The following is a 23,700-nucleotide window of genomic DNA, read 5'->3' on the forward strand; positions in this document are numbered from 1 at the left end:
AATACAACTAGACGAAGACTCAAATCGTAAAATATGTTCAAATTTAATGTGCATTCTCTTTTTGTTTCTAGTTGAATTCAACTTCAAAAATAATTGTTTTATATACTGGCTGGAGCATGCTCTTATTCAGCAACCTTTCTTGGATAAATAACTTGAAAGAATTTCAATATTTCACTAAATTACATAAGAGTAACGTCTATCAAACCAAGTAAACTGTGAAATTGGCCGAGTATGCCAAACAGAAATGTAACCATAAACAAAGTCGGTAATTTAAGCTAAGCATAGACTTTGAAGAAAAAGAAATTATTAAAAATATGTCGAGGACAATGTAGTTTAGTGGTCAATATAAGAAATAAGACAAATTTTTTAAAGTAGATTAGCCATTAGTCACTTGTATTATTAGCCTACGTTTGAAATTCAAATGGTTTAATAGTAATTTAGACGACATATTTTGACAAACTTTTTGAAGTAAATTAGCCATTTGTCACTTGTTTTATTGACCTATGTTTGAAATTCAAATGGTTTACTAGTAATATAATATAACTGCTACTATATTATTTTAATGTATGGTTTAACATAGGATATTTGTTGTTTTGGTATGATCAAAGTAGAGTAGTTGAGTATCAACACAAGAACCTATAATAGCGGTTGACAAGAAATGTTATTTTTGTATAATCATTTGGTATCTAAAATTTATTGGCTCGACGAATTCAAATTCACGTTGCATAGGATCCACGGAAAGTATTTTCTATCACTTGCCAGATTTTTTTTTCATTCTCAAATCTCAATCCTTGGACCTCTTATTAAAAATGGGTGAATTTCATCAATTCACCTACTACATCTCTTATATACAAATGATTAACCCTTACTAATAAGGATTATAGTGGAGTCGTAAGTACTCCTTCATCCTTAACCAGAGTGATAAAATCCACCATTAGAGGGTGGAGAATTTAAGCTAAGATTGAATCGAAGAAATAAGAAGAAGAAGGTTCTGGATAAAATCGAATCTTCAATATTATAGAGAATGAGAAAAGAGTACAATGGCTTACTGCTAACCCACTGTATATGTGGGAATTTATATTTAATTCCTAACCACTCACTAATTAATTAATTCTGCTACTATACACAACTGTCACCTAACTAACTTTGTCACCCTCTAAGCTTTCATCTGTGCAACTGTCACCAGCTATCACCCTAACCATATCAACACCCCCTTCAAGCTAGGTGCTATGAAGATGTTCAAAACACCTAGCTTGCACATCAGATGGTGATGTTGAACACTTCCAAGTCCTTTAGTCAACAAGTCTGATGTTTGTTCTTCTTTTGGAACATACATAGTTTGAATCAGTCCTTCTTGCACCTTTTCTCTTATAAAGTGACAATCGATCTCTATATGTTTGGTTCGTTCATGAAATACTGGATTGCTTGCTATCTGCATTGCTGCTTTACTGTCAGTGAACAACTGAATTGGAATAGGCAATTCAACTCCCAATTCTTTGAAAACTCCTAGCAGCCAGATCAACTCACAAACTGTTAGTGCCATACTCTTATATTCTGATTCTGCTGAACTCCTTGCTACTGTACTTTGCTTCTTTGACTTCTATGAGATTAGGGACTTTCCAAACTTCACCAAGTAACTTGTTACTGACTTCCTTGAATTTGGGCAGCTTGCCCAGTCTGCGTCATAGTATGCTCTTAGAGTCATGTCACCATCTGCACTCATGAGAATGCCTAATCCTGGTTCATTCTTCAAGTATCTCACCAATCTATGTGTTGCCTCCAAGTGCGACTTCTTAGGAGCTTGCATGAATTGGCTTAAAGTCTGTACTGTATAGGCAATATCAGGCCTAGTTAATGTCAAGTACAGAAGCTTCCCTATGAGCTTTTGATATCCTTTGACATCTGTGAGTGCTGGACCATCCTTCAAGTTACAATGCGCATCATACTCCACTGTTGTTAACTTCATGTTTTGCTCCATTGGGGTAATTGCAGGTTTAGACCATGCTAGTCCCAATTCTGCTATTAGTTCCACTGTATATTTCCTTTGACACAGCAATATGCCTTTCTGGGATCTGCTAACTTCAATCCCCAAGAAGTATTTCAAAAAGCCCAAGTCCTTAATTCTGAATGCCTTATGAAGTATGGTCTTGGCTTCTTGAATCATATCAGCATCATTTTCTGTGATGAGGAGGTCATCAACATAAACAAGAATGATGACAAGTTTAGTATTCTTCCTCACAGTGAAAAAAGAATGATCATGCTTGCTCTGTACAAAATCTGCATTTATCAGTGCCTCAATGATTTCAAGTTCCACTGTCTTGACGCTTGTTTGAGCCCATACGGGGATTTGTATAGTCTGCATGCCTTGTTCCCCCCTTGACTACCAAAACCTGTGGGAGCTGCATGTAAACTTCATCTTCAAGATCACCTTGAAGGAATGCATTGTAGACATCCATTTGATAGAGATTTCACTGGTTCATGGCTGCAAGAGCAATAACCACCCTTACTGTGACCATTTTAACTACTGGAGAGAATATCTCCTGGTAGTCCAGTCCCTCTTGCTGACTATAACCCTTTACCACTAACCTGGCCTTGAACCTCTCAATCTTCCCATTGGATTTATACTTGATCTTGTACACCCATCTACATCCAATGGGAACCTTTCCTTTGGGTACATCACCTACCTCTCATATGTTGTTTAAGACAAGAGCATCAATTTCTGTTTTCATAGCTTCAATCCATCTAGGGTCCTTCATTGTTTCAATATAAGATACATGCTCTATCTCAGATGTGGCTACCAGAAATGATTGATATTGTGGTGAGGCAGAAGAATAGTCCAAGTAGTTGGACATAGGATAGATGCAATTGGAGGATGAGCTTGCTTTCCATGGACAAACATAATCTTTCAGCCATGTTAGTGGTTTTGGATCTCTTAAAGATCTCCTCAGTTGAATTGATGGGATAGTAGGATCAATGATAGGCAATACATCATGCTGAAGTTGTTCATCAGAGGTATGTTTATTAACTGCTGCTTACTGGGTGTCATAAGTTGGTTCATCAAGTGAAGGCTCAGTTGTGGTGGTTGCATCCTGTCCTGCATCATCTCCATTTGTACCCTGAGCTACTTGTGCAGGTGCCCTTGAGGTAATTGTCTGAGCATCATTAATCTCCAGAAACAATGGCAAGTCTACACCTTTCTTCATTGATTGGAAAGGAAAGATGTTCTCCCGGAATGTCACATATCTACTCACAAAGAATCTCTTGGCCTTAAGATCATACAACCTATAACCCTTCTGAGAAACTGAGTACCCCATGTGAACTGTTGCTACAGCTCTAGGTGAGAATTTGTCAATTTTCTCTGTAACGGTGGCATAGAACAGATAACCCATAACCCTTAAATGCATTAGACTTGGCTTGGATTTGTGAAATACCTCATAAGGAGACCTGCCCCTCAAAATTGAGGATGGTATTCTATTTATAAGATAGACAGCTGTTAACACACAGTCTCCCCAGAAATGTAATGGAATGCTGCCTTAAAATCTCAATGCCCTTGCCACCTCCAGGATGTGCCTATGTCTCCTTTCCACCACTCCATTTTGTTGTGGAGTGTGTGGACAACTGCTCTGATGAAGGACTCCTGAACTTGATAAGAAATCCTTACATTCTTTACTAAAGAATTCTGCACCATTATCAGTCCTCACTAACGAAGTTTTAAATCTTAGATCCGTACATTCACGGACAAATCAAAGAGAGCCTTTTTTCAGACAAGGATGTGGAAAGATGAGTTGTTATATTGTCAGAAGCTTAAAGGATAAGAACGAATATATTTTTTTAATAATAATGAAAGAAAAAGGATATATTGGGTGGAAGATGAAGTGACAATTCGCCGCGTACAGTACAAGAGTTGACACGTTGCAGGTTCGCCGCGTCTCTACGATATCAATACCTTACTTTTCGTTGTCATCAATAATTTTTATTCTGCTGTTTCATTTTGGCTCTTGGCATTATCAAAACAGCACATAATTCATTACTTGCTCTACTACTGCTAAGAGGAAAAGGTCTTCGAGTCTGTCTTGTCAAAGGGCATACAGTACAATTACTGAGACTACAACCTAGGAAGTCTTTATTCTTCATAAAATTCAGCTTCTTCATGACTGCTACTAGAATATGTCCAAGCTTTCTATGCCAGGTTCCAACATCAATCTTCACTCCTGCTGCAAGACAGCTTCTAATCTTTTGTGTTTCCTTATATTTGTCTGTCTTTCTTGGGATTAGTAGATACAAACCACCTTTATCCTTACCAACCCCTTCACTCTCCCAGTGTACAGATCCTGGAAGACACAAAATGTTGGGAAAAAGTTCACTGAACATTACAACTCTCTTGTCAGTTTAGAGACTGACAGCAAGTTATATCTAAATTCAGGCACACACAACACATCATGTATGGTATCATCTCCTGTAAGATTATAGCTGCCTTGATAAGTAACAGGAACAGACTTACCATTTGGCAGGCTAATATTACATCTCATATGTTCAAGTAACTTTACTACAGCATCCAACATATTATGATCTGTTGCTCCAGTATCTATGATCCAAAGATCCCTACAATCTTTCAACAAATGTGAATCATCATTACCTGCCATATTAGCTGTGTGCTCCTCTGCCTTTTCTTTGTTTAACAACCTCATTATCTGGCCATACTGCTCATCAGTAAAGAAGTTTGACATTCCTCGAGGCATTTCAATTTTTCCTTTGTTCATGACATTCTCTTGACCATGACTGTTGTTATTCATAGCTGTATTTGCTTGCTTGTATTGTTGTTGTCTTTTTCCTTTGTATCCCGGTGGATACCCATGTAACTTGTAACAAGTATCCTTTGAGTGACCTTTGAAGTGGCAATACTCACAGTACAAGTCATTTAACCTTTTAAACTTCGACGGATTGCCCCTTGTACTCATGAATACTGTGGATTCATTTATTTCGTTTGCTAAACTAATCTGAGAATTAGACACACAAACTTTTCTCTGATTCTCTTTATTTATTAGCATTGCAAAAGCACGACTAACCGAATGTGATGGAGATTGCAACAGAATTTGACTTCTAATTGCTCCATATGATTCATTAAATACCATTAAGAATTGAAAAAGTTTTTGTTGCTCTAAATGTTCAATAAAATCTCTTGTTCCAGCAGTAACTGGGAGTGAGGGTATAAAAGAACCATATTCATCCCATAATGACTTCAACCTAGAGTGATAAACAGAGATACTAGAGGTACATTGAGAGATTGTAGCTATTTCTCGCTGGAGATTATAGACCTTAGAACCATTTACCTTGTTGAATCGATCTTCAAGGTCCAACCAAACCTCATGAGCATTCTCAGCATATACGATACCATTTATCAATTCTGAAGATACAGTGTTCATGATCCATGTCAACACTGTCATATTGACTCGCTCCCAGTCCTCGCCCAAATCTTCAGTGAATTGAAATTTTGTGCAACTCCCATCAATAAGCCCTAATTTCATCTTCGCTCGCAACGCAATCACCATAGCTTTGCTCCAGACGGAATAGTTTTCCGTTCCTTTTAGCTAAATTGAGATAATCACATTGCTAGGATTATCCGATGGTTGCAGGGAGAATGAATGTCTAGGGTTGTCGATGTCTAAATTCGCCATTGTTGAGCTTCAAATCAACTCAAAGAAAAATTCGACGAACTAAAAGTATCGTCTTCACAAAAAACTAAAAATGAACTTACTCTGTCCTCGATCGATTCACTCAAGCTCTGATACCATGATAAAATCCACCATTAGAGGGTGGAGAATGTAAGCCAAGATTGAATCGAAGAAATAAGAAGAAGAAGGTTCTGGATAAAATCGAATCTTCAATATTACAGAAAATGAAAAAAGAGTACAATGGCTTACTGCTAACCCACTGTACACGTGGGAATTTATATTTAATTCCTAACCATTCACTAATTAATTAATTTTGCTAGTATACACAACTGTCACCTAACTAACTTTGTCACCCTCTAAGCTTTCATCTGTGCAACTGTCACCAACTGTCACCCTAACCATCTCAACACAAAGGTCTCGGGTTTGAACCCTGAGTATGAAGTCGCCTTTGTTAGAGAACGTTTTATTTTCTAACATGGGATTTTCTTGCGCGAATTCGGATTTCTTCAGGCCTTAATACACTGATCAGGAAATAAAAAAAATGATTAACCCTTCTTCACATCAGATGTGAATCAATTGGGACCTGTAATAATTTTTAGTTGAAAAAAAAGAAGAAGTATTTTGTAAAATATTTTCACCCAACTTTGTATTACATGATTTTTGTAATGGACCCATTTAAAAATATGTCGGTAAATGCATGTCTTTTCAGATAAGACAAAAATTACCACACATAACTTTCCACTTTTCTTTCATCCATTTACTCTGCTTTTCTACACAAATATAATAAAGTTTGTTTCCGTGACTCTATGTCATCTCATTAAAGCTAGCGTAGTGATGCATCATTTCACTTTTGCAAGATAATTAAGTAAATAACGAGATCAAAAGCCAGAAAGGAAAACTCTAGGTGGGAACTAGAAAAATCTATTATTCCATATTTAATCTGTGATAGAAGGTTGGTTTTTATTTTTTTACCAAAAATTATCAATTAGTGTTCATCAAGAAATTTATTTCTAAGTATCTAGCTTAATTGTGTAAAGAAATTTACACCGAAACTCTCACTCCGTTTACAAATATAAAAGGAAAACAGAGGCTTTTTACCTCAGAATTTCTGCAAAATTAATCAGTAGCCATAAGTAGGGTGTAAATGGTTCGGTTTGGTCGTCTATTTTATAAAATTTGTACAATACTAATTTTTTGGTTATTTTATTATGTATAATCAAAATTAAATTTTTAGAAACCGTCACAATCATTTCGGTTTCTTTTCAATAATGGTACGATTCGGTTAATTTTCGATATATATTTTTTAAAGTCATGTAAAAGTCATTAGTAGAAGTATATGCAATAACATACGTACTTTTATATGACTTAATAAAATTCTCTAGATATTTTTACTGTTAAAATGGAGATGATTTAAGAAAACATGAAAGATGGCTAGAGTTAGATCCATCAACTATTCTATAACAGCATAAAAGAAATTAAGCAATGACAAAGAAAATATAAATCACATGAGTAAAAAGATATTAATTAAACTGGGACTCGAGAATAAAGTTTTTGGAAGATTAAATATTTAAAAAAATAAATCTAAATCATATGAAAGAAAACATATTCAATACATTGTAGTTTGCTACTCATAATCGCTAGAGTACCTTGTGTCTTGCTAGTGAATATGATGAAAATAATTTCGTTTCGATAAGAGTAGCATAATAGGTTTGAGAATTAGGATTTTGAGTTTTAATTACTTGTTGGCTGATAATCGTTTTCATAATTCCAAGGCACAAGCAAAAATTTAATGCATTATTATTTTTAAACTTAATATATAAATATATTTTTTACATATAAATTTATTCGGTGCAGGTTCGGTATTTTTCGGTTTATTTTTATAAAATTAAAAATATATCCTAATTATCGATACAATTATAGATTTATATAAAAAAAAAACTACTGTTTTATTAAAAAAACTAAAAATCGATTCGGTACAGTACAATTCTATCGGTTTAGTCGATTTTTAAATATTCAATTACTCTTTTAGCCAGCAGTTCTATGAGTTTTTTTTTATAATTGTGTAAAATTACAAGGGCACAATAATCTTATATGTTCACTCGTAAGGTAATTTGAAAGGAGATAGCATGGGAAACGAAAAAATGGAGTGGGGGAAAAGTCGATAGGAGGTGGACTTTAGTTACGTTACTCTACTTGTAAATTGAGATCCAACTCATACAAAGACGTCTTCTAGCAAAAAACAAAGATTCCTCTCTGCTTTCTTTTTCTAAATTAATAATATTTTTTTTGATAAATTAATGATATGATTACTCTAAGTTATACTAAGAGGTCCTCTAGCAACTTAAATGAATTTTTATACTTAGTGTAATTTAACCTATCATAATAAGTCGCTTGCTTTATTTTATAATAATTAAACCCATTGATTGTAGGTAGTTAAATACACTTATTAACGTTTAAAAAATTGACCCGATAGTATAAAAAAAATTACTGGAAGTGTAAATGAATTTTTAAGTAATCAGTGTAATTTAATCTACTATGGAAGGTAACTCACATTATTTTTTAGATTATTAACTCTATTGGTTATACGTAATTACCTTTATTAACCTTTAGTGAAGTAATATAATTTTTTTTATTGTAAGCGTATAAAAATTAAACTCAATAATAAGAACAAAAAGAAGTACAATAGTAGCCATTCACTTTGTTTTCCCATGCTAACTCAAGTACCCTTTTACTACTAGTATATCAATATCAAATATTATCATTATGCAGCAGAGTGAACCAGAACTCCTTTTTGCCTTACTCTTCTCCATATCCCTTTGCCTTTTTGGTCACCAAAACAACTTCTATAAAAGTTGGTTTACCTCTTCCTCTTTCTCAAATTCTTCTTTTTCTTCCTATGAATAGGACTTAGGAGTATGCAGTAATGATGAATAATCAGTTCAAGAAATGATGATGAGCTTCTCAAAAACTGATTCTGAGCATTATTCTTTGTGGTCATTTTGTGTCTTTCTCTTCTTTCTTTTGTGTCCTTCATTTGGTCTTAACATAGATGGAACTCTCTTGTTATCTTTCAAATACTCAATTCTTGACGACCCTTTATCAGTTCTTGATAATTGGGATTATAATGATGCAAGCCCATGTTTATGGACTGGTGTAACTTGTGCACCAGACATGTTTAGAGTCACAAGTTTAGTCCTCCCAAATTCTAAGCTTCTTGGTTCTATTCCAGCACAATTAGGCTTCATTCAACACTTACATACTATTGACCTCTCTAATAATTTCTTTAATGGAACTCTTCCCATTTCACTTTTCACTGCTTCTGAACTTCAAGTCCTTTCACTGTCCAACAATGCTATTTCTGGTGAAATTCCTGAGTCTATTGGAGGGTTAAAGAGCTTAAAACTTCTCAATCTTTCTGTGAATGCATTTGCTGGAAATGTTCCACTAAAGTTAACTTCTTTGCAGAATTTAGGAGTTGTTTCTTTAAGGAACAACTTCTTTTCTGGTACAATACCAAGTGGATTTCAGTTTGTTGAAGTTTTGGATCTTTCTTCTAACTTGTTGAATGGAACATTACCTGATGAATTTGGTGGTGATAGCTTGAAATACTTGAACCTTTCCTCAAACAAGCTCTCAGGTTTAGTGTCACCACAATTTGCCAAGAAAATACCAGCTAATGCTACAATTGATCTTTCTTTCAACAACCTCACTGGTGAAATCCCAGAATCTGTAGCTTTGTCCAATCAGAAAACAGAGTTTTTTGCTGGAAATATAGATCTCTGTGGCAAACCACTCAAGAAACTGTGTACTATTCCTTCAACTTTATCATCTCCACCTAATGTCACCACAAACACTTCTTCTCCAGCAATTGCAGCTATTCCAAAAGAAATTAACTCAACCCCACTTCAAAATTCATATGGAAATACAGAAAGTGCAGGTCAAGATCAACCACAACATGGGCTTAAACCAGGAACTATAGCGGGAATCATAGTTGGTGATTTAGCTGGTGTTGGTGTTCTTGCTATTGTCTTTCTTTATATTTACAAATTGAAGAAGAAAAAAGCAAGTGAAGCAAAGGTAGAAAGCTCATTAGACAAAGACCAAAAATACAACAAAACTCCAGAACCAACAATAGTAGTTGTAAAACAAAAAGACTCTACTAGAAGAAGTTCAAGTCTTGCAAGTTGGCCATGTTTGACCATAACAAATGGTGAAGAAACATCAGCAACTGGTTCAGATACTGATGAAAACAAGAAGAATGAAATTGAAGAACAAGTTGAGTATGAAATGGATGAGAAGAAAAAGAAAGAAAGGTCTTTTGTAATGGTAGATGGTGAAACAGAATTAGAGTTAGAGACTTTGTTAAAAGCTTCAGCTTATATTTTGGGGTCAAGTGGAGCTAGCATTGTTTATAAAGCTGTGTTAGAAGATGGGTCTGCATTTGCTGTTAGGAGAATTGGAGAAAGTGGTGTTGGAAAATTGAAGGAATTTGAGAATCAAGTTAAAGCAATTAATAAGCTGCGACACCCAAATCTTGTTCGTATTAGAGGGTTCTATTGGGGAGATGATGAGAAGCTTGTCATCTATGACTATGTTTCAAATGGAAGCTTAGCTAATGTTGGTTACAGTAAGTTTATTTTTCCTTCTTCTGTTCATTTCTTCGTTACATTACTTCAATTTTTAGGAAATTTGGCAGAGATTATGGGTTTGTTTAGCGTGACTGAAAATTAAATATTTTTCGAAAAATATTTGCTTAGAAAATATACTAAAAATATTTTTCATGGACAATTTTTATCTATAGGAGGAAAATGAATCCCTCATTTTTTTTTGCCTGCGGGAGTCATTTTTTTTCACAATTATCTCAACTCTTATCTTTATATTGTTCCTTTAGCCAACACTTAAATATTGCTATCAATCTTTATTACTCAAAATTTTTATTATGTTTAATAAAAAAATTCTAAAAAAACTAAACTAGAAAAATATTTTCAGAAAATAAGTCATTTTCCAAAACTTCTTTTTTCTTCAGAAAATGACTTTCATCGTACTAGTCATAGCTTTTGAAAATTCAAGAATTATCCCATGGTTCATTCATAAAAATAACACAAAAAAGCCAAAGAACATGTTGAATTTCTTCATTGAGAGAAAAATTAGTTCTTCTTTGGTCAAAATATAGTCCAATCAATCATTGCTATACTTTTGATATAAAAAAAATTCTGGTCCTAACAATAATTACGTACCCAAATATTCTGATTAGTCAAGGGTATCTTCCTTCAATGGTCTCTGGTATATTTCCAGCAACATTCCCTGATTTGCCCCTTAATATAATATTACTATATTTAGTCATTAGAAAATAGGGTTTTTTAGTTTTAAGTGTATATATACTATACATAGGAATGGATTTTTGTTGCTGAATATGCAGACCTATACTTATGTGGTTCTGTTTGAGGCTCCCGATGGTCCTCCATGTGACATTGTCATAATCCGTGAAAGTCCCCCCCACCCCCAAAACTATACTAGAATACATGTAATACGCCAAAATACATGTGCACCCCTTTCCTCAATATTGTACACAAACGTTCAATTCACACAAACAAAATAGGAGTATACAATTAAGTAATATTAACTTAGTGCATCTCTCTTCCTCGGTAAGATTTAGGTATATATTATTTTTTCCAGACTACATTTTTAAAATTATACTGAATTTATCATTATTATTGTGTTTGCTGATGCTAACGTATACTATGATACTAACTTATTATCTAGTACGTACTGAGTTTAAATTATTAGAAACGTGATGAATTTTTGAAGTTTTAATTCATTTCCTTATTTTCTTCCCCTCGAACTACAGGCGAATATTCATGATATAAACTTGACGGGTTCAATATTTATTTTCTTTGAATCCATTGTATTTTTGCAACTATAAATTCAGAATTTAGTATTTGTTAAATATTTATTAATTTTTCACTTATATATATATATATATATATATATATATATATATATATATATATATATATATATATATATATCCTTTGTGTAAAATATATATGTTGAGCTCATCTGTTGGATTCATATTGCATTTGGATCTTGTATCTGCCACTGTATAGAACTTTACTGGAATTTTAGCAGATGTGCATGTTACGCTTGTATTAAACATTTAGAACTTGAAAACATAATTGTTCAAAATTTTCAGGAAAAGTTGGTTCTTCTCCTTACTTTTTACCATATGAAGTCCGGCTCAAGATAGCAAAAGGAATTGCAAGAGGATTGACCTACATCCACGAGAAGAAACACGTGCATGGCAATATCAAACCTAGTAACATTCTCTTAACTCAAGATATGGAGCCTATAATCAGTGACCTTGGGCTTCATGGGCTAATGCATGGTAAAAATAGCTGCAAACCGGATAATTCGGCCCGGCATTTTGGTAGCAAGCGGTCCACATCCTCCCGAGACGGTTTAAATGATCAACCGATTCATGGCAGCCCTTATATTGCCCCGGCCGGGTTCGTTGGGTGCACGTCCCCGTACCACGCACCCGAGTCGCTGCAGAGCCTCAAGCCTAGTCCTAAATGGGATGTTTATTCCTTTGGTATTGTGTTGCTTGAGCTTCTAACCGGGAAAGTATTTTCGGACCGGGAGTTGAGCCAGTGGACCACCGGTCCAGTAGTGGATGACAAGAACCGGGTGTTGAAAATGGCTGATGTGGCAATTAGAGCTGACGTGGAGAGAAAGGAAGAGACCACGGTGTCATTATTTAAGCTAGGGTTTAGTTGTGCATCATTGAATCCACAAAAAAGGCCTACAATGAAAGATGCCCTTCATATGCTGGATAAAGTACCAGGTTATTCACATTACTAATCATTATGTTGGACCAAGAAAAGCTACTAAAGTATTATTTGGGGTGTAAAGGGCTGTAGTTCTCTTTGTTCTTCTTTTGACTGTTGGAAAGATTTTGCTACATAAAGAGGGGAGAGAACCGTTGTTGTAATTGATGAAAGTGTTGTAAGTTTGACTAATTGATCAAGAATTTATTTATTTTGGATTAACCTTCTATACACTGACTACGCTTAAAAAGTTACACTATTAGATAATTTTAAAGCCAATTAAAAGTAGGATTTAAGTTCTATGACACAGTCACATCACCTATTAGGTAAGTAAAGGTAATTTCATAACAAAAATTAATTGATTACTCAACAAAAATACTAAGCAAGATGTTATTCTCGGTTAAAATTCACGGATAGTGTTAAAAACAATTCCTATTCTGTCAATGAATATAACTTAATACTTTGAATCTTTGTACGTAACTACCAACTATAAATGAAATTGATAACCTCAAAAGTACGATAAGCAACTTCCTGCATCAGGTTAAATTACATTAAGGGTGTAAAATTCATTTACACTTCGATAGTAAGATGAATAATTTTGTCTGTGCTTTTAACGGTGAAGACCCCTTTAAAACCCTGTTTTTTTCGCGTGAGATTGCTTTGTTGTTAAGTATCGTTATTGAGAAAGGCAAAAAGGATTTTCATTATTTGAGCTGTCGGAATATTGCCAAAGAGGTGCATTAATTTAGTTTAGTGGCAAAAAAGATGAGTTGATCCATTCACAGATTCACTACTTGAGTATTCAAGGCTCCATCGTAGGCTTTTTTCTTTTCGCAAATTAATACTATATTTTATCTGTATTTGAACTTCTCACTCTATGTATAAAATATACTGGGAATAACTTCCTTGCAAAACAGGAACCGAAATCTAATAAGCAATGTCACTTTTCTCCCCAAAAAAGTGCCTAAAAGCACTTTTGCTCTTTGCGAAAAACACTTTTTATTCTTTTCTAAAAGTTTTTTTGAAAAATAAAAAGCTAACAAAACAAAGAAGCCATAAACTATGCAAAGTTTGTCGAAACCTATTTTAAAAACCCATTTAAGAGAAAATACTTGACTCGAAGACACATTGATCAGGTTTTCTAGTCCAAGTGGGACCAATCCAATTGAACGACAACCCAATGAAACTACATTTCACAATGTAGTCGTTCGCTTCTATACCTCCTCTATTTCACTGTTTCTCCGGACGGATCTAGAATTTAAATCTTATGAGTTCAACTTTTAATCATTGAATTCATTATATTTTTAAAGTTACAAGTTCATATCTACTATTTTTATAATTTTAATGAATTTTTATTTTGTATCAAAAAGTTATGAATTTTTATTTTGTATCAAAAAGTTATGAGTTCAATTGAATCCGTCCGTAATACACTCGTCCGGCCCGGTCACTGTACATGCTACCTTCCACCAACTTTGCGCACAAACTTGGACATATAGGAAAGAAGTCACATAACATTTTTTGTCCATCCGATATGAAAAAGTTAGTTGAATAAGAGCAACTGTTAGATGGTCTATCTTAGCATGAACTATAGCAGCTACTCCTGCTTATACTTATTTTTATTCCTCCAAACAACCATTTCGACATGTCAGTAGAAGTAGGAACATGTCATATATAATAGAAAAAACCATTCTATAATGTTGATTGAAGGACCACTTGCACATTGGTCTGGATTCAAGCAAACACAAATTTTACAAGGTTAAGGGATGGAAAACTCTGCAGAAAATAGTTTTTCTATTGACAAATTGACAATATTCATTTAATGATGCATCAATATTACTCTTAGATACATGAAACAAGAAGAGAAAAGAATAATCAGTTCTTTGAAGCAGACTGGAAGATGAAGACGGCGGCCAGAATGCCCACCAACGCAGTGACGGCCAATGCAACTGTAGGTAAGGGCCCTGTGACCCCAAAATTCTGAAAAACCAGAATAAGGTTAATTACTAATTCATGTAGTTGCTCAAACAGTTATATGATGGTTAATCTCTGATATATAGACAATAATATACAAACTGCAGACCATTCAACATCACAACACAAAAGCAGAACCTCAAATATATATGGTCTCTGCTGAACTCAGTTACTATAGCCATCAGGGCGGACATACGTTGAACAAAGCGGTGTCACGCTACACCGTTTCGTCGGAAAATTTTACTAAGCATATGCAGCTATACTGTGTCAAAACGAATAACAAATATAAAATGACACCACTTGACACGTATTCTTGTTTGGCATGATGGTTAGGTTCCTTCTTTTGCTTTAAGAGGTCGGAGATTCGAACCTCAACTAGAACATATTTTTAGTAAATACTTGAAGAACCTCTTGTTAAAAATTGTGTTTAATTGAACTCAAGATCGTTTCTAACTTAAAACTCCACAAAAATAATGCACTAATACTATTACTCATTTAGAAATGTGATAATTGACGTTTTTTGTTATACACTCTTATGTGAATATCGACACCACTTATAAGAAATCCTGCGCATGCCCCTAATAGCCATGGTGTTTGCCTATAGCTAAATTGTTTCAATTTTTTGCAGCATGACAACCTGTAGATGCACGAGGGAAATTCTTTTTTTCTTTATTCACTTGGATGAGCAAAATTAGAAATTATTTCAAGAAGTATATCAAACATCATGTTAGGTGCTTCCAATCTACATATATTTGACATTAGGATAAATTGTAATTTGGTAAGAGCTAATATATCAAAGTATATGTATGATTTCACGTGTTCCACCGCAAGAAATGTTAATATCCAATCTGTGATACAATATACACAATAACAAAAAGATCTGAGAACAAGTGCCCTACCTCTAGAAGTCCTTTGCCTGTGGCTATTTCCACACTAATAGCAACAGCAAAGCCAACCATGGCGGATCGACCAAGCCATACGTCCAAATTACCTTCTTCCTTGGTACTCTGCCCGCATCGTATGGAAACTGATGTCGCCCTACTTGGAATAGCCTTTACTCGGTAGAAACTGTTCCGAATCACTGCAAATGCAGAGGATCAGATATCACGCATCCTAGCTACTAGCTTCTTGAAATACAGTTAAAAAGGTAATAAAAAAATGGACTAGCAAATCTAAAATGTGATGTAAATGGCTCCACATGTTTATAGTATACCTCTTCTACTTAACCAACCCCTCAAACCCCAACCACCACCCAAAAAACAGAAAAGAAAAGAGAACATACAAAAGCATTAGGCTTGATTACCAAGAAGAAAGATAACTTGCATTCTTCCTAGTGTCTATTAAGGTGTGACCCACGTGATAGCCTGCACTTATCTATTTGATTATTAAGTGGTAATTAATTTGGACAAATATTGAGGCCAAAACCTAAGTGATCAAAGCTAGAGTGGTCTCTCTAATTAAATGATTAAGTAACTTCTCATATGATGTAACGTGATACAAAAAAACTTCCATTGAAACTGGTCATCTCTCTACCTTAAGAAAGAACAATGTTCTCTATAGATGTCAACTGAAAGAAAAAGTGAAGGAAGGGAGAAAAATGAGGTTTTTCTCTCAAATCATAGCAATGTAAGGATATCAGAGTTGATCACCCATACAAGAATATAATAGACTTACTGATTACTTGTTATTTTGCACATATTTGTGAGAGTCACTAGTTCCACGATCTTAAAGTCATGACAAGATTTGTGTTAGATTTGTTTAACATTAATAATTTATGGTTAATGAGATCCCTTACATGCTGCCCAAAATCCATTTCTAGTTCTCTTCTTTTGAGAACACGGGAAATTAATAAATAGTCACGAGTATACAAATAAACGAAGACTGAAAGCAAATGAGGAAATGACAATAGATGATCTTAGTCTTCGTCTATTCATTTCAAAAGTTGGCATCTGATCTCCACTCCAGTTTTTTTCGAAAACGAAGTACTTCACTTAAGCTTTATTACTCACTAATAATTTAGTAAAGGATAAATTCATCTTCAAAACTTTTAATAATTCCCTGGTGTGAGCTAGCTATGAACATAAAAAATCTATAATCGAACTAAAACCTGAGTAATATGCGGGCATAAAATGGCCTAACAATGACAAAATGCTTATTACTTAACGAATTAAAGTATAGAACACAATTGAAAACCATAACCGAATTTGAATTGATGTAACCACTTCTTAAAACTCAAAACAAAATTGAAACCCATTATTTCCAGCAATATAGAACAATTACAACGCACAAATTGATTTAAACAAAATAAAAAAGGGAACAGACAACGGAAGTGGACTTACAGAGGGGAGAACCAGTTGCAAAAACAGTCCCAAATTGAGTACGAGTTGATCCCCTAACAGAAGAAACGCTTACTGGGTTTGACATAACAACATCTGCAAAAATCACATAGTATTTATTAAGTATTTCAGTTTTTTAAGAAACGAAAAAAAAGGAAGAAATTGCTAATAGAAATACCGCGAATGGAAGTGCAGAGAGAGCTGGAAATTTGAACGACAGCCATGTCTAGAGGGAGATTTGAGGTACACCTCTTAATTTCTATCTGTACTACACTTTGCAGAAACAATAGGAGTATCTGTTTCTTTATTCGGAATTACGTAAGCACGGCCAATGCAGGCCACGTGTCATCATCTGAGATATTTTGCATCTTATGGCTTTGGACCTTAAGAGCACGGTGTATTTTGGGCCTTTATCTAGTTCCAGGGGCTTTTGCGTCTATACCTGGTATTGGGTTACAATTGAACCTATACTACTTTGCAAAAAAGTTTGTAAGCGTAGCTCCTTTTCGAACTTCAAACTTATCTGGTCTGAAATTAAAAAAAATTAGTCTGAAGTGAAAAAATTATACTTCAAATGCACTTAAGACCAAATAGGTCCAAAGTACAACCAATGGTTTCATGCACTTAAGGCTAATAAGTCTGAAGTGAAAAATTGCACTTCAGATGCACTTAAGGCTAATAAATCTAAAGTAAAAAATTGCACTTCAGATGCACTCAAGGCCAAAAAGTCTGAAGTGCAACAATCGTTTTCATTCACTTAAGGCCAATAAGTCTGAAGCGAAAATTTGCACTTCAGATACACTTAAGGCCAAATAGGTTCGAAGTGTAACCAATGGTTTCATGCACTTAAGGCCAATAAGTCTGAAGTGAAAAATTGCACTTCAGATGCACTTAAGGCCAAAAGGTCTGAAGTGCAGCAAACATTTTGCTACACTTGAGGCCAATAAGTCTGAAGTGAAAAATTACACTTCAGATTCATTTAAGGCCAAAAGGTCTGAAGTGCAACAAACATTTTGTTACACTTAAAGCCAATAAGTCTGAAGTGAAAAATTGCACTTCAGATGCACTTAAGGCCAAAAGGTCTGCCTAGAAACATAAATTTGTTTTTCGAATTATAACAATTCAATATACGATTTAATACCTAAATCTACTCCAAATGATCTCAAATTTGAAACATAACCTTCAAATATCATCAGGAACAAACCACAATTATTAATTTGTCAAAACAAAAATAAATCTAATGAACCCATTTTGCAAGAAAAAGAAGAAGAAGAAACTCTAAGCAATAACAAAAAATAGCATCATAACAGCTCACCATTATAAAACATCATAAACTGCATTAAAATATGTTCACAACCATCATATAAAATCATTGTCACCCGAAGAAGAAGAAGAAGAAGAAGAAGAAGGAGAAGAAGAAGAAAACGAATGAGGAGAATGAAGAGGAGAAAGAGGCCCAAGTTGTTTAAAAAGTCGGTACAAATTAAAAAAAAATTTTAAGAGTGGATATAGGTTAAATGGGGGCGACCAAATAGGGAACCCCGTGTAATTTTTACTTGTTTCTACAACATGACAAAAGTTTAACGCAAATATTTTGGGCCTTCGTGGTTTTGTGCCAATTCAATGTTGAAGAATTAACACAAATAGTCGCTCACGTAATCTCTTAAACTAAAAATAGTCAGGGGATTTATAATATATGTATAATTTATATATAGTATATGTATATAATTGTATAATGTATGTATGCAAGCTAAAAAAAAGTAAACATTGAATCTGACAAGTTATTTGTGTAACAATCCCTTCAATGTTTGGGAAAATGACACTATATAGCCGCTCTCAAAATAATAACCAAAAAAGTGTATTTTTTATATTTTTTGCGTGTATATATACATTTTGTATGTTATATATGATACACTTTTTCGGCTATCAAATGTAAATAGTTTTAGGCGCGGGCTAACAGTGATAATATCCCTTCATGTTTTAGAAACAAAATAGTGATTGTTATTCAAAGTTGTTAAGAAAAATACCAAACATTTACATCCTTGTAGTCAACGACGGGGAGATCGACGTTGATGTCACGTATCGTATTAGAGCAGTGTAGATGAAATTGAGGCTAACATCCGGTGTTTTATGTGATAAGAACGTGCCAACAAGACTTAAAGGTAAGTTCTACAAACTGGTGGTTAGATCAACTACTATGTTGTATAAGGCGGAATATTAGCTAGTCAAGAACTCTTATATCCACAAGATGAAGGTTGCGGAGATGAGGATGCTAAGATGGATGTGTGGGCATACCAGGAGGGATATGGTCAGGAATGGAGATACTCGTGATAAGGTAGGTGTAGCCTCCGTTGTGGACAAGATGCGGAAAGCGAGGTTGAGATGGTTCGGGCATGTGAAAAGGAGGTATCGAGACGCCCCATTGAGGAGGGGTAAGAGATTGACGATGGTGGGTTTGAGGAAAGGAAGATATAAGTCGAAGAAGTATTAGGGTGAGGTGATTAGACATGACATGATGCATCTTCAACTCATCGAGGACATGACTCTTGATAGGTGGGTGTGGAGGGCGAGGATTAGGGTAGAAGTCAAGTAGGAAGTTGCACGTCTTTCCTCTCTTTCCAGTAGTAGTATCGAATTTTAGTATTTTCATATGCTTAAAATTCTATTACTACCTGATATTGCTTGTATTTTGGTTGTTCAACTTCCTTGGTGTTGTTACCGCTTTCCCGACTTTTACACTACTTTATTTCTTCTCTATACTGTTATGATTTGCATGCTTTGCTTGGAGGTTGGAGTCGAAGGTCTATGAGAAACAGTCTCTCTACTTGCACAAGGTAGAGGTAAGACTGTATACGTATGTACTACTCTCCTCAGACCCCTATTTGTGAGACTACACTTAGCTTATTGGTGTTGTTGTATGATTTTTGCGTTAAACTTTTGTAATCTTTTTAGAAACTAAATATTGATTGTTATTCAAAGCTGTTAAGAAAATACCAAACACTAGCATCCCTATAGTTCAACGAGCTATCCGATTTGGCACAAAACATTTTGTCATCTCATCATAAACATCTATCACATTATATCTGTTGGATTATGTATAGCAGCAGAAGCAATTATAGTATCATATTCACGTGTAAATTAAACAATTAGCACACACGAAGATTATTCGAGTTACCTCTTGAAGCGTGAACAAAGCAGATTAATCTCGGCAAGACCGCAACCTCAGCAAAACCTCTACAGTCTTCTACTGTGTTACCAAAATAATATCCAGAAAAAGAAAATTTTGAGTGGGAGAAATTTCAAGAAAGAAAAACGTGTAAAACCACTGTACAAAACTGCCAACCCTATATGGTATATATATATAGCCACGTTTTTTAGGTTAAAACCCTTTTTCCAAAACCTGTTAAGTTTTCTTCTTCTACTAAGGTAAGGCTTCCTTTATTTCCTACTCTTAGGCACAATAGGGACCACTGAATTTAATTAACAAGGCTTCCTATTATGGAATTAATTTCGAAATTTGAAATTAATTTCTGCCATAATAAATCACGAATTATTCCACTAAAATTTATAATTGCACTCTTTAGTTCAATTTCGAAATTCTCCCATAAAACCTTATTTAACTCCCTATGTTAAGATTCAGATACTAACCAATCAAATCAAATTACTGACAATTTAATTTATCGATTACTTCCTTTAGACTTTCGCTTAACTTATTTCATGTGTCGGATACAAAATCCACCGGTCGGGTTTATACATGAAAACTTATAAGCTTTCATAAAGGAGTATCATCAATCTCAAAACTCGAGATATGGATTCTATCAACTTATTATTACTTCGCCAATTTATATCATTATTTTCCAATTTACCATGCTTATTGACCCACTAAAGAGTCTCGCCTTTTAATAAATCAAAACAGTAATTGACACACACAACTAATAATAATTATATCAAGATTAAGAGTATAAGTACATTTAATGGACTAGAGAAATTATCTTATTAAGTCAGTATAAAATACTTATCTCTACTTGATCTGTTCAATACATACAAAATGTACTAGCACAAGAAGTCGGAATTAAACCATTCCCATAATCAAAATAAATTATATTTAATCTTGTGCTACAATCATTCCGATGGTTTGTCCAATTCCATCATTAGATTGTTAACATAAACTTTATGACTTATAAGAACCGATGATTTAATCTTCCGTGTATAAGTTAAATTCTATACACTAAATCATATACTATATAAGCGATGGATGCATAGAAAAATACACGATCTATATAAAAGAAAACTTTATTGAATTGAATAAATAAATAAATAATTGTTCCATAAAGAATACTATAATAATACGCATGGTTTATAGTATATCATAACAATCTCCCACTTAGACTCATAACCATGCGCCTATAATTCTAACATCCATTCCGTCTACATGCCTATCAAAAGTTTTCTATGGCAAGCTTTTAGTAAACGGGTCCGCCAAGTAGTTCTCTGATGCAATCTTGGTGACTACTACATCCCCTTTTCGCACTATCTCACTAATTAAATAATAATTTGCAACCGCACCACTATTATAACAATAAAGTGTTATTGGTGCTTGAATCGAGGGAACCACACCCAACTCTCTTAAGAAGTTCCCGAGCCAAACCGCCTCTTTGGCTACCTTAGAGGCTGCCACATATCCGGCTTTCATGGTGGAATCAACAACACAAGTTTGCTTGATTCTCCTCCAACTTATGGCTCCACCTCCCAAAGTAAACACATTTTCTGAGGTAGACTTTCTAGAATCTCTATCTGATTGGAAATCCGAATCAGTGTACCCAATAGGCACAAGGTCATCCGAATAGTAGACTAGCATGTAATCCCTAGTCCTTTTCAGGTACTTAATTATATGCTTAACCGATGTCCAATGCTCTCTCCCGGGATTAGACTGAAATCTGCTAACAACGTCAATAGCAAAGTAGATGTCAGGTCTAGTACATAACATAGCATACATCAAACTCCATACAGCAGATGCATAGGGGACCACCTTCATATTTTCTATCTCTTCATCAGTTTTAGGAGACTAATCTTTAGATTGAGAAATTCCATGCCTGAAAGGGAGAAATCCTTTCTTAGAATCATGCATGCTAAACCTGGAGAGTATTGTATCAATATAAAGAGCCTGGGATAAGCCTAATATCCTTTTCTTGCGATCTCGCAAGAGCTTGATCCCAAGGATATTAGCCTCTTCTCCCAAATCTTTCATATCGAAGTGCGTAGACAACCACTGTTTAACTGAACCCAACATGCCCACATTATTTTCTATGAGCAATATGTCATCTACATATAAGATTAAAAATGCCACTTTGTCCCCATCCCACCTTTTGTATACACAAGACTCGTTAAGACACTGATCAACACCAAAAGCTTTAATCGCCTTGTCAAAATAAGTGTTCCATGCCCTAGATGCATGTTTCAGTCCATAAATGGACCTTTTAAGCTTACACAACATGTGATCCTTGCCACTTTCCACAAAACCGTTTGGTTGCATCATATAGATGCACTCATCAAGACTTCCATTAAGGAAAGCTATGTTGACATCTATTTTTCAAATCTCATAATCATAATGAGCAGCAATGGATAAGAGAATCCTAATAGACTTAAGCATGGCTATCGGCGAGAAGATTTCCTCATAATCGATCCCTTTTTTTCTGAGTAAACCCTTTCGTTACAAGCCTTGCTTTAAAAGTTTGCACTTTTCCGTCTACACCTCTGTAATGACCCGGCCGGTCATTTTGAGAGTAATAGCCCCGATCCCCTATTAATTGCTTCCCTGTATCTTTTTCTCCTTATGTGACTTGTCGGGAGGTTTTGTTTTTGGTTTCGGAGTATTTTGGGACACTTAGTCCCTAAACGGAAGTTTAAGTCTTAGGATTTTGACCGTAGTCGGAACTGTGTAAAGACGACTCCCGAAAAGAGTTCCGTCAGTTCCGTTATCTCCGTTGGGTGATTTTATACCTAGGGGCGTGTCCGAATTGTGCTTTGGAGGTCTGTAACTGATTTAGGCTCGAAATGGCAAAAGTCGAATGTTTGGAGATTTTGACCGGTAGTGTACTTTTTTATATAGGGGTCGGAAGCCAATTTCGGAAGTTGGAGTAGGTCCGTAATGTCGAATATGACATGTGTGCAAAATTTAAGGTCAATCAGACATGATTTGATAGGTTTCGGCATCTGTTGTAAAAGTTTGAAGTTTCAAAGTTCATTAAGTTTGAATTGGAGGGTGATTTGTATTTTTAGCATTGTTTGATGTGATTTGAGGGCTCGCCTAAGACCGAATGGTGATTTAGGACTAGTTGGTATGTTTGGTTGAGGTCCCGGGGGGCTCGGGTGTGTTTCAGATGATTAATGGATTGAGTTTTGGACTTATGCAATTGCTGAAGCTATTTGAGTTCTAGTGTTTTCGCACATGCGGTGGGGAGACCGCAGGTGCGGGCTCACACGTGTGGAGTGATAGTCGCAAGAGTGGTATGGGCGGCCTGGGAAAGAGTCGCAGATGCGGAAGTCAAACAGCAGGAGCGGGCTCGCAGGTGCGGCCAAAGCTCGCAGATGCGGTCCCAGCCATTTAAGTCATTTTTGCACCTGCGATGGTTTCCCGGAGGTGCGGTTGGAGGCTCACAGAAGCGAGTTTACTGGGCAGAAAATAGGATTTCGAGGGTTGATTTCCCATTTCGATTTTGGGAGTTTGAGAGCTCGGTGAGAAGCGATTTTTCGAGATTTCTTCAAGGAGATTGTTGGGGTAAGTGGTTCTAACTCAGATTGGATTATATTTCATGAATCTATTGCAGTATTTACCTTCTAATTAGGGATTTGAGTTGGAAATTTGGGGGATAATAATAGAAACTTCATAGACTA

General features: G+C 35.1%; 4 protein-coding genes across 4 annotated transcripts; 1 reads left to right on the forward strand and 3 right to left on the reverse strand.

The window, feature by feature from the left end:
- Positions 1-3,963: 3,963 nt before the first annotated feature.
- LOC138906759 (uncharacterized) lies at positions 3,964-5,549 on the reverse strand. The gene is made up of 2 exons (XM_070196333.1): positions 4,502-5,549; positions 3,964-4,331 (listed from the first exon to the last, which is right to left on the reverse strand). Exons 1-2 carry the CDS (start codon positions 5,547-5,549, stop codon positions 3,964-3,966), a joined length of 1,416 nt encoding a protein of 471 aa, XP_070052434.1.
- Positions 5,550-8,483: 2,934 nt separating this feature from the next.
- Positions 8,484-12,721, forward strand: LOC104090123 (probable LRR receptor-like serine/threonine-protein kinase At4g37250). Its single transcript, XM_009595169.4, has 2 exons — positions 8,484-10,299; positions 11,866-12,721. Exons 1-2 carry the CDS (start codon positions 8,619-8,621, stop codon positions 12,531-12,533), a joined length of 2,349 nt encoding a protein of 782 aa, XP_009593464.1. The 5' UTR covers positions 8,484-8,618; the 3' UTR covers positions 12,534-12,721.
- A 1,423-nt stretch (positions 12,722-14,144) lies between these two features.
- On the reverse strand, positions 14,145-17,136 carry LOC104090124 (stress enhanced protein 1, chloroplastic). The gene is made up of 4 exons (XM_009595170.4): positions 16,985-17,136; positions 16,810-16,902; positions 15,370-15,551; positions 14,145-14,476 (listed from the first exon to the last, which is right to left on the reverse strand). The coding sequence occupies exons 1-4, from the start codon at positions 17,028-17,030 to the stop codon at positions 14,372-14,374; spliced, it is 426 nt and encodes a 141-aa protein (XP_009593465.1). The 5' UTR covers positions 17,031-17,136; the 3' UTR covers positions 14,145-14,371.
- A 4,120-nt stretch (positions 17,137-21,256) lies between these two features.
- LOC138906760 (secreted RxLR effector protein 161-like) lies at positions 21,257-21,841 on the reverse strand. Its single transcript, XM_070196339.1, has one exon. The coding sequence runs from the start codon at positions 21,839-21,841 to the stop codon at positions 21,257-21,259; it is 585 nt and encodes a 194-aa protein (XP_070052440.1).
- Between the last annotated feature and the right edge of the window lie 1,859 nt (positions 21,842-23,700).

The sequence above is a fragment of the Nicotiana tomentosiformis genome, chromosome 1 (assembly GCF_000390325.3).
Source record: "Nicotiana tomentosiformis chromosome 1, ASM39032v3, whole genome shotgun sequence".
Lineage (NCBI taxonomy): Eukaryota > Viridiplantae > Streptophyta > Magnoliopsida > Solanales > Solanaceae > Nicotiana > Nicotiana tomentosiformis.